This window comes from Piliocolobus tephrosceles, unplaced genomic scaffold, assembly GCF_002776525.5.
Source record: "Piliocolobus tephrosceles isolate RC106 unplaced genomic scaffold, ASM277652v3 unscaffolded_28359, whole genome shotgun sequence".
In the NCBI taxonomy this organism is placed as follows: domain Eukaryota; kingdom Metazoa; phylum Chordata; class Mammalia; order Primates; family Cercopithecidae; genus Piliocolobus; species Piliocolobus tephrosceles.
In genome coordinates this window covers 1-10,864 of record NW_022311375.1, presented here as the reverse complement: position 1 = coordinate 10,864, position 10,864 = coordinate 1, and the positions used below count along the sequence as shown (strand labels likewise).

General features: G+C 62.9%; 1 protein-coding gene across 1 annotated transcript; it reads left to right on the top strand.

Annotated features, from left to right (window-relative positions):
• Window positions 1–200: 200 nt before the first annotated feature.
• LOC111528552 (mucin-2-like) lies at window positions 201–10,277 on the top strand (the record flags this gene model as incomplete). The annotated part of the gene is made up of 21 exons (XM_026451240.1): window positions 201–318; window positions 397–535; window positions 794–904; window positions 994–1,063; window positions 1,342–1,479; window positions 1,570–1,734; window positions 2,207–2,301; window positions 2,508–2,634; window positions 2,972–3,227; window positions 3,461–3,513; window positions 3,671–3,771; window positions 4,192–4,343; window positions 4,673–4,811; window positions 5,373–5,480; window positions 5,562–5,741; window positions 5,891–6,130; window positions 6,952–7,108; window positions 7,388–7,519; window positions 8,212–8,359; window positions 9,600–9,643; window positions 10,047–10,277. Coding segments are annotated over 21 exons (2,904 nt in total), but the record flags the coding sequence as incomplete, so codon positions are not given.
• Between the last annotated feature and the right edge of the window lie 587 nt (window positions 10,278–10,864).

The following is a 10,864-nucleotide window of genomic DNA, read 5'->3' as shown; positions in this document are numbered from 1 at the left end:
AGCCCCTGACCCGGATCCTGGAGGCCTTTGGGAGGAGCTCGATTGTCAGGGGCAGGAAGGTGGCCTGGAGGCTGGGCCCCATGGCCAGACCCCAACCCAAGGACCAGGTTGGGGACACAGGCTTCAGCGCAGGGGACCAGTGGTGGCTGCGGGTGGGAGGCCTGGCTGGCAGGGTGACGTCGCCTTCCTGGCTGTCCCAGGCACCGTGTATGACGACATCGGGGGCAGTGGCTGCATTCCCGTGAGCCAGTGCCACTGCAGGCTACACGGACACCTGTACACACCGGGCCAGGAGATCACCAATGACTGCGAGCAGTGGTGAGTCCTGGGGCCAGGGCTGAGTGTGGCAGAGGCTGGGGCGGCTGAGCCCTGACCCTGTGCCCCGCCACTCAACAGTGTCTGTAACGCTGGCCGCTGGGTGTGCAAAGACCTGCCCTGCCCTGGCACCTGCGCCCTGGAAGGCGGCTCCCACATCACCACCTTCGATGGGAAGACGTATACCTTCCATGGGGACTGCTACTACGTCCTGGCCAAGGTAGGCTGCCCAGGGTCAGGAGTGTGGGGCAGAGCTGGGGCTGGCATCCAGGCCCTTGGCCGTCCAGGGGTGGGTGGGCTGGCTGTCCCTGAAGCAGAGGGTGCCCGTGGGCTGTCCTGGGGCAGGTGACCGTGCTTCTGCTCCCTGGCTGGAGGATAAGAAGCGGGCCTTCCTTTCTAAGCCACTGCCGGGTCCTAGGGTGCAGGGTGCGGCCCGTCCCGGCCCTCAGCTTCTGCACTGCCTTTTGCCCCATCACAGGATGAGCACAATGATTCCTACGCTCTCCTGGGCGAGCTGGCCCCCTGCGGCTCCACGGACAAGCAGACCTGCCTGAAGACGGTGGTGCTGCTGGCCGACAAGGAGAAGGATGTGAGTGGTGCCACCCCCCTCCTTCTGGAGCCCCAGGTCCCCCAGCAGGGGCCCTTCTCAGCCCAGAGCAACCTCAGCCTTTCCCGCAGGTGGTTGTCTTCAAGTCTGATGGCAGCGTGCTGCTCAACGAGCTGCAGGTGAACCTGCCCCACGTGACCGGTGAGTTGTGCCCCAGGGAGGGGCCCAGGCCCTTCAAGCTCCGCTGGGCCTGCAGTGATTCAGACGGTCCAGCCGTCTCGGACCCAGGAGGCTGGGTGGAAAGGTTCCATGGGAGGAGGGTCCCTGCAGCATCCGGCAGGCTCTCTCCTGGGTCCTCTGCTGGAGGGGGCGGTGGGAGGGTGACATCCTCCTGCTGCTCTCCTGGGCCAGGCAGGCCCTGGGAGCCCCGCCCCTCACTGTGCCCCTTCCCGTGCCCCTCACCGTGCCCCTGCCCGCAGCGAGCTTCTCCATCTTCCGCCCATCTTCCTACCACATCATCGTGACCATGGCCAGTGGCCTCCGGCTGCAGGTGCAGCTGGCCCCAATCATGCAACTCTTCCTGACGCTGGACCAGGCCTCCCAGGGGCAGGTGCAGGGTAAGTGGCCCCACCGGGATTACCCCAACAAAGGCCCACAGAGGGGCCTTCTAGCCCCAGACCCTTCCCAACCCTGTTCTGGCCCCTCAGGCCTCTGCGGGAACTTCAACGGCCTGGAAAGTGATGACTTCAAGACGGCCAGTGGGCTGGTGGAGGCCACGGGGGCCAGCTTCGCCAACACCTGGAAGGCACAGTCAAGCTGCCATGACAAGCTGGACTGGCTGGACGATCCCTGCTCCCTGAACATCGAGAGTGGTGAGGCTCGGCAACATGGGTGCCCCCACCCAGCCTGCCTGGGGTCCAGGCCCATGGTCTGGAAGGGCAGATGGGGCTCCCAGCAGGACACATGGGTGGTGAGGGGCAGAAGTTAGGTGGCTCTCCTCCAGGGGCAGCCCAGCACCAGCTGCTTCCTGCTGTGGCTAGTTTATGGCGGCCATGGTGGCAGCCTGCCAGGTGACCCGGAAGAGGGCCTGGGCTGGTCCCTACCTGCCCCATCACATCCGGGATGCTGGGCCCTTGAGGGTGAGAGACGGGAGGTGGTGGGTGCCCTGCAGAGGTCTCTATCCAGCCTGGAGCTGCCTGGAAATTTGACTCAGTGGGAGGAAGGGGCCTGGGCATGGGTGCACAGAAGGAACCATATCTGAGGCCTAGGCAGCCGGGCAGCAGGGCCCAGGGCATCTCATGGGGGTCCCAGGCCCCGCTGAAGTTCTGACCCCCCACTCCCCAGCCAACTACGCCGAGCACTGGTGCTCCCTCCTGAAGGACACAGAGACCCCCTTTGGCAGGTGCCACTCGGTCGTGGACCCCGCTGAGTATTACAAGGTGGGTGGGACTCACACCCCCAGGCCCCCGTGCCATCGAGGTGGACTCAGGGCACTCCCAGGCCCCCATGCCACCTGTGAGGTGGACTCAGGGCACCCGGCCAGGCCCACTGGTTGCTATGTGTGCGTGTGAGCTTGCGTCTGTGAGCGCCGGGCCATGCTCTGCCTCCCTGCCTCACTGCCCGCCCACCTTGCTCTGTCGCCCAGAGGTGCAAATATGACACATGCAACTGCCAGAACAACGAGGACTGCCTGTGCGCCGCCCTGTCCTCCTACGCGCGTGCCTGTGCTGCCAAGGGGGTCATGCTGTGGGGCTGGCGGGACAGTGTCTGCAGTGAGTGCCGTCCCTGTGGGCTGCCTCCTGGGGATGGGGTCCAGGCTTTGAGCTCCTGGGATGGGGCTGGGGGCCATGAGCATGGGTGGTCCAGGGAGAGGAGTCGGCCCCCTGCAGCCACAGACGAGGCTCCAGCTTCATCGGCCAGTGGTAGTGGGAAACCAGCTCCTCCTACAGCAAGGAGCGGCCACATAGCAGGGGCCGGCCTGGAGCTGTGGAGGCCCAGTGTGGAAGTGGGTGCCAGAGTGTGCACTCCCGGGTCCCCCGGCCGCCCTGGGGATGGGAGCTGGGCGTCTGGCTCCTCGCGCCCCTCACACCACCCCATGGTCCTCTGCAGACAAGGATGTGGGCTCCTGCCCCAACTCGCAGGTCTTCCTGTACAACCTGACTACCTGCCAGCAGACCTGCCGTTCCCTCTCTGAGGCCGACAGCCACTGTCTTGAGGGCTTTGCGCCTGTGGACGGCTGCGGCTGCCCTGACCACACCTTCCTGGACGAGAAGGGCCGCTGCGTGCCCCTGGCCAAGTGCTCCTGCTACCACCACGGCCTCTACCTGGAGGCGGGGGATGTGGTTGTCAGGCAGGAAGAACGATGGTGAGTACCTCCTTGGGTGTCAGGTGTGGTGTGGGGGCGGGGGAGCTCCTTCTGAACCTGCCCCAAGCGGAGACCTGGGAGACTCTACCTGGGGAAGCTGAGACACCCAAGACTGAGGGGTGCCTGGGGTGGGGGACGCTGACAGCCACCAGGCTCACCTCTGTCCCGGGGAAGCTGCGGGCTGTCGGTGGCCGTCTTGCATGGGCCCTACTCATCCCTGGCCTTTTCCACAGTGTGTGCCGGGACGGGAGGCTGCACTGTAGGCAGATACATCTGCTCAGCCAGAGTAAGTGGCACTGCCCCGGCCACCCCTCCCTGCCTGCCTGGCCACCCTCCCTGGCCACCCCTCCCCGCCTGCCCTGGCCGCCCTCCCTGACCAGCCCTCCCCGGCCTGCCTGAGACCCCCCAGTTTCAGCTGGAGCTGTGGCCCCTCTGTCCCATAGGCTGCAGGGCCCCGAAGATCCACATGGACTGCAACAACCTGACCGCACTGGCCATCTCGAAGCCCCAAGCCCTCAGCTGCCAGACGCTGGCCGCTGGCTATGTGCGTGCTGGGGGTGCTGCTGTGGGCGGGCAGGGATTCCTGGCTGACTGAGCCCGGCTCCTGTACTGTGCCCCCTGCCAGGGTCTGGGTGCTGAGTCCTGAGGACACAGGACCTGTTGATGCTGTCCCTGTCCCTGGGAGGGAAGTGGCAGCCTGTGAACCACTAGGGCACAGGGGCCAGTGTAGGGCCCTCAGCCAGTAGCCCTTACCAGTCTCCCTGCCCAGTGGCGGGCCTGAGGGGAGGGAGGCCTGAGCCCAGTCTAGGGGGAGTGGTGGGAGGCCTGGGATGTGACAGAGACTGCATGGTCAGGCCTTTCCTGGCTGCGTATCCAATCCTGTTGGGCTACAGGTGGGCTGCAGGGAGGGCAGCTCAGGGAGGGCTGCAGCCTCACCTGTCCACCCCTCTCTGGCTATTTCCAGTACCACACAGAGTGTGTCAGTGGCTGTGTGTGCCCCGATGGGCTGATGGACGACGGCCGGGGCGGCTGTGTGGAGGAGAAGGAATGCCCTTGCTTCCATAAGAAGGACCTATATTCCCCCGGGGCCAAGATCAACGTGGACTGCAATACCTGGTAAGCTGGCCCGGCCTGTCCTGGCTGCCTTCCAGGCCCCACATGCTCTGCAGGGGTGGCCACTGCAGAGCGGGCCAAGGGGCAGGTGCCTCTCCTGGGGGGGTCCGCCTGGGTCTTGCGAGATCCTGTGGCAGCCCCTGTCCCTCGGGTAGGGTGGTCTCTTACGTCAGCCGCTGGTCTTGAAGCCATGGGGGAAGGGACATTTGGAGCCACTTTTGGGGCCTGCAGGTGTTCTGTGTGGGAGACACAGGGAGCTGTCTGCACGGTGTCCTCCAGGCACCCATGAGCGGGTCCTGGGTCCCTTCAGGCTCCTCTCCTGTCCTCCTCAGCACCTGCCAGAGAGGACGCTGGGTATGCACCCAGGCTTTGTGCCATGGCACCTGCTCCATTTACGGGAGCGGCCACTACATCACCTTTGACGGGAAGCACTACGACTTTGACGGACACTGCTCCTACGTGGCTGTTCAGGTGTGGTCACGGGCACTGCCTGGCTGGGCTGCTTGTGGTCAGGGACCCTCTGCCTGCCCCGAGCCCAGTGCTCAGCTCCCTGAGAAACCCTGAGACTTGGGAAGACCGGCCTTTACTCAGCCCCAGACCCACACCCGCACCCGCAGGAGGATTCGGTCTTCTAGCCAGGGCTGGGTGGGGGTGGTAAAACCCCTCTGCACTGCCCAGTTCTGTGGTTCTCCTCTGGGTCCTCCCTCCTCTGGGTCCTCCTCTGGGTGCACAGGGCGGGTGGGGTTGACCACCCAGCCATGGGGACTGAGGGCACCTGTATGGGGAGCTGAGTAAGGGCCCGGGCTAGGCCGCTGCCCACGAGGCTCTCCAGATCCAAATCCCACAGCCCTTTGAGGCACTGTGATCCCCAGGGACAGGGTACGAGCCTGCAGCTGGGTCAGGTCCTCGGATGGGCAGGGCCAGGGCCTGGTTTGTCTGCTCAGTGGCTGTGGCCCCGCCAACTGGGGCGGGTGTGCCCTGGGACACCTGGGGCCCAGCTGTCCTGGCTGACCTTGCCCTCCTGGCCCCCAGGACTACTGCGGCCAGAACTCACCGGGCTCATTCAGCATCATCACCGAGAACGTCCCCTGTGGCACGACGGGCGTCACCTGCTCCAAGGCCATCAAGATCTTCATTGGGGTGAGTGCTGCTGGCCCCGGGAATGTGTGAGCCCCGCGGGACCCTCAGACCAGCCAGTGACTGGGCCTCTCCTCCGGGCAGAGAACGGAGCTGAAGTTGGAAGACAAGCACCGTGTGGTGATTCAGCGCGACGAGGGTCACCATGTGGCCTACACCACGCGGGAGGTGGGCCAGTACCTGGTGGTGGAGTCCAACACGGGCATCATCGTCATCTGGGACAAGAGGACCACCGTGTTCATCAAGCTGGCTCCCTCCTACAAGGTGGGCTACCTCCCTGCCTGCCCTGCCCTTGCCTGTCCTCTCCTGGCCAGCCCCCCACCCCCCCACCCCCTGCCCTGGTGTTTGTGGGACAAGCCCCCGCCCTCCCTCCAGCCCCTTTTCGGAACCCCCGGGATGCTTGTCTCTTGCAGGGCACAGTGTGTGGCCTGTGCGGGAACTTTGATGACCGTTCCAACAACGACTTCACCACACGGGACCACATGGTGGTGAGCAGCGGGCTGGACTTCGGGAACAGCTGGAAGGAGGCCCACACCTGCCCGGACGTGAGCACCAACCCTGAGCCCTGCAGCCTGAACCCGCACCGCCGTTCCTGGGCCGAGAAGCAATGCAGCATCCTCAAAAGCGATGTGTTCAGCATCTGCCATGACAAGGTGGGCTGGCCAGGCCACGGTGGGGCAACTAGGCAGACCAGGTCTGTAGGTGGGCGGTGACTGTGGGCGGGGCCTTGGGCGGGGCAACTAGGCAGAGCAGGGCTGCAGGTGGGCGGTGACTATGGGCGGGGCCTTGGGCGGGGCTAACTAGGCAGAGCAGGGCTGCAGGTGGGTTGCAGCTGTGGGTGGGGCCGACTAGGCATTGCGGGGCTTATGGGCTGACTGTGGATGTGGTTAGGGTGCGGTAGAGCATGCTAATGATCAGGGCGTGGCCACAGCAGGGTGAGGTCTTAGGCGCTTTTGGGGCTGGGGTCTTCTCCACACGCTCCTCCACACCTTCAGGAGTCGCCCTGCTGCGTCACCACACAGCACTTGTCTTCCAGCTTTGGCTCTGGCCGCTGCATCCTTTGGTCACGTGACCGTATAATCAGCCTCCCCTCTGAGACCCTGGGCTGGACCCCCAGCCTCCCTCTGCCTCCCCAGGCTCAGATATTCACCTGGAGGGAGAAAGGACATGTGCCCCCCATGCCCGCACATCCCCAGCTACAGGCAGCTGGGGAGGATGGGTTCTAGGATGGCCATGTTACAGCTGAGGATGCAGAGGGGCTGGGTGATGGGTCTGCACAGCCACGGCAGGACAGGTGTCTCTGGACCCTCTCCCCAAGGTTGGCCCTGCTGGGGCCCTGGCTGGCTGGTGCTGGGTGACATGCCCTGTCGCAGGAGCAGGGCTGGCCTCTGGGTCCTGAGCTCCAGGGCACTGGGGAAGTCCTGGCCCCATGAAGGCAGCACGGGCCCAGGACAGACCAGGGTGTTCTCCCCAGGTGGACCCCAAGCCCTTCTACGAGGCCTGCGTGCACGACTCGTGCTCCTGTGACACGGGTGGGGACTGTGAGTGCTTCTGCTCTGCCGTGGCCTCCTATGCCCAGGAGTGTACCAAAGAGGGGGCCTGCGTGTTCTGGAGGACGCCAGACCTGTGCCGTAAGAGCCCGCCCGAACTGGACCCAGGGCCAGGAGGGGGATTGGAGGTGCTGTATTGTGGGCCGGGGCAGCACTCCTTGCCCATCCAGGTGATGGGCGTGCATCACCCACCCTTTCCCCGACTTCTCCAGTGTCCTTCTTTGGGGCCCTATGGGACCTGGGTTGGCAGAGCAAGCTTGATACGTCTGCGCCCCAGCCCCCCACCCCAGATTCACCCTCACCCCAGCCCACGCCTGAGCAAGCCCTCCTGCGTCTGACCCTGGCCCTGTCTCCCCCAAGCCATATTCTGTGACTACTACAACCCTCCACATGAGTGTGAGTGGCACTATGAGCCGTGCGGGACCCCGAGCTTCGAGACCTGCAGGACCATCAACGGCATCCACTCCAGCATCTCTGTGTCCTACCTGGAGGGTGAGCAGGGTGGGCGGGCCTCCGCGGGGGTGACGGCCGAGGGGCCTGGAGGGTGAGCTGGGCGGCACTCGGGAAAGGCAACAGCCCACTGGCCTGGAGGGTGAGCCAGGTGGCCCTCGGGGGAGGCGACAGCCAATGGGCCTGGCTGTGTGGGGCTGAAGGCTGATGTTGTCTGGAGACTCATGGGGACACCTGGAGGGAGGCCTGACCCTCAGGGCACCCACACCCCCGGATGGCCAGGCTCCCCATGCTGCAGGGTCAGGAGGGAAGCAGGCTGGCATGGAAACTGGGAGTGGCAGGGGTGGGAGGTGCTGAGGTTTGTACAGAGCAGGGCGGGTTGGGGAGCATTTCAGGCACAGGTCAGGGGAGGCCCCTGCTGGGTGCTGGCGTCTGAGCTGAGAACCAGTGACGTGAAGGAGGGAATTGTAGGAAGTTTGGGAGGGAGTATCCCGCCATGGGAGAGGAACATGGGTCTTGGGACTCAGGGCTGCTCAGGGGCCTGATGAGACTGGGCAGGGCTCCTCAGCGGGCATGGTTCAGAGCCCAGTGGCGTGGGGAGATCCAGGCCCTGCCTTTCCAATCCCTGGCGTTCCCAGAGGGGCATCCTCTGGAGAAGGGCCTGCCAGGGTAGGGATGGTGGGTGGGGTGTGGTGGATTGCGGTGGTCCCAACCCCATGCCCTGTGTCCACCAGGCTGCTATCCCCGGTGCCCCAAGGACAGGCCCATCTTTGACGAGGACCTGAAGAAGTGTGTCACTGCAGACAAGTGTGGCTGCTACATCGAGGACACCCACTACCCACCTGGAGCGTCGGTTCCCACCGAGGAGATCTGCAAGTCTTGGTACCTAAGCCCACGTGGCAGGGGACCTGGGGGAGCTGCACATATGGGCACATGAGTATACACACATGTGTGAGCACACAGTGCACACAATACACGGACACAAAACCATTCCACTTGGGTGCACATGCACACAAATGCACACAGCATACCACATGCACACAGTCGCACGCACAATGCACACATGCACACGTGAATGGACGCTGACACATAGGCACACACAGTCACACAGTCACACATGTACACATGCATGGACACAGACTTGCAGGCACACAGTCACAAGTAACACATGCACACACGCACAGACACGCAGGCACACACAGTCACGCTTGCACACAGTGCACACATGTACACATGCCTGGAAACAGATACCCAGATACACAGTCACACATGAGCACACAGAGTCATACGTGAACACATGCACACATACATACGCTCAGTCACACCATGCACACATGTACACACAGTCACACATGCACATATGCTTGGACACAGACATGCAGGCACACAGTCACATGTACACACGCACACATGCACAGACACACACAAGCACACACAGTCACACTTGCACACAGTGCACACATGCATGGACACTGACACGCAGGCACAGTCACACATGCACAGGCTCACATGCATGGACAGTGACACACAGGCACTCACAGTCACACATGCACACGCTCACATGCATGGACAGTGACACAGGCACTCACAGTCACACGTGCACACATGCCTAGACACAGATACCCAGGCAGCACTCACGGTTACACAGTCACACATGCACACATGCATGGACGCAGACACGCAGGCACACATGGTCACAGGGTCATACAAAGCACCACATGCACACAGTGCACACATGCACACATGCAAAGATACAGACACCCAGGCACACACTCAGTTACATAGTCACTCACGTACACATGCATGGATACAGACACACAGGCACACACAGTCACACAGTCATGCGCGCACACAGGAGCCAGGCCACAGAGGCACCAGTCCCTCACTGGGGTGGGGGGTCTCTGTTCTCATACCGTCCTCTGGGTCTGGCTTTTTCCTTCCTCTCCTTACCCCTGCTCTGTTCCCACAGTTAGAACCCAATGGGGGGCTCTTCCAGAGCTGGCTTTGGGGCAGTGCCTGGGGGCTTTGGGCTCGGTACTAGCCACATGGAAAGCTGGGAGTCTGAGCAGGGTGGGCACAGCATAAGTGGAGTGGGACTTGTAGCCATGTGCTTGCTTTGCAGTATGTGTACCGAATCCTCCCAAGTCATCTGCAGGCCAGAGGAAGGTGAGTTGCTCTCTGCTGCCAGCCCTGCGGTGGCCGGGCCCATCCTGGGGAAGCCTGTGGGACCTTGGATGGGTGGGGGGTGCTGCTCCCCTCCTGGGCTCTACCCTTTGGTCCCCCTGAGCTCAGACCCACCTCCGATGTGTATCAGCCCCGGGGGGGTTGCCGTGACGCATCTTGTTTCTTCTCCTGGGGTGCCGGTCTCCTGTGGGGAATTTCCATCACCCTCTCCCCCGATCCAGCTTCTGCATTCTGGCGAGATTCCCATTATTCAAAGAGAGGGGCTCCGGGACGGGTGCAGTCTCACTGGAGTATTTGTTGGCTGCTTGTGGGGGCTCAGGCACACCTGGCCTTCCCCCTACCTTGCTCCCGATGAGGTGATTCTTGGCCTCACCCTCACCCCCAGGAAAGATTCTCAACCAGACCCAGGATGGCGCCTTCTGCTACCAGGAGCTCTGTGGCCCCAACGGGACGGTGAAACAGCACTTCTACCTCTGTTCCACTACGTCACTCCCGTCCACCCTGACCACCTCCACCACCGTCCCCCTCCCCACCACCCCCACCACCTTCACCACCACCACCACCACCACCACCACCACCACCACCACCACCACCACCACGCCGACCCCCAGCACAGGTAAGGCCCCCGGTTTCCCCCGTGCTTCCTCAGGCTCTCACCTTCCCCTGCATCCAGCATCCAGCACACAGGGCTCTTTCAGGGGCAGGCCCTGGCCCGGTGCAGCCAGGCTCTGGCCTCTGCACACCAGCTGCAGAGTGAGGTGACAGTGACATTCCTCTGCACTGAGGTATGAGGGGGCGTGCCCTGGCTCCCCTGCCCTGGTGCATTCAGATGGTAGCATACTGACCACATCCCCAAGCCCAGACCAGAGTGGAGGATCATCTGGGGAGATTTCTGAAAACCAGCAGGAAACTATCCCTAAGGGTTAGAGAAATTTCCTTACGTTCGCATGCATTTGTTCTGGTTGAAATCCTAGCTACCACTGAACAAGCCACCAGGAGTATGATAGCCACAGCAAAAGAAACTTTTAAAAAGTAAGACAAGATTTTGGCCGGGCGCGGTGGCTCAAGCCTGTAATCCCAGCACTTTGGGAGGCCGAGACGGGCGTTTCACGAGACGGGCGTTTCACGAGGTCAGGAGATCGAGACCATCCTGGCGAACACAGTGAAACCCCGTCTCTACTGAAAAAATACAAAAAACTAGCC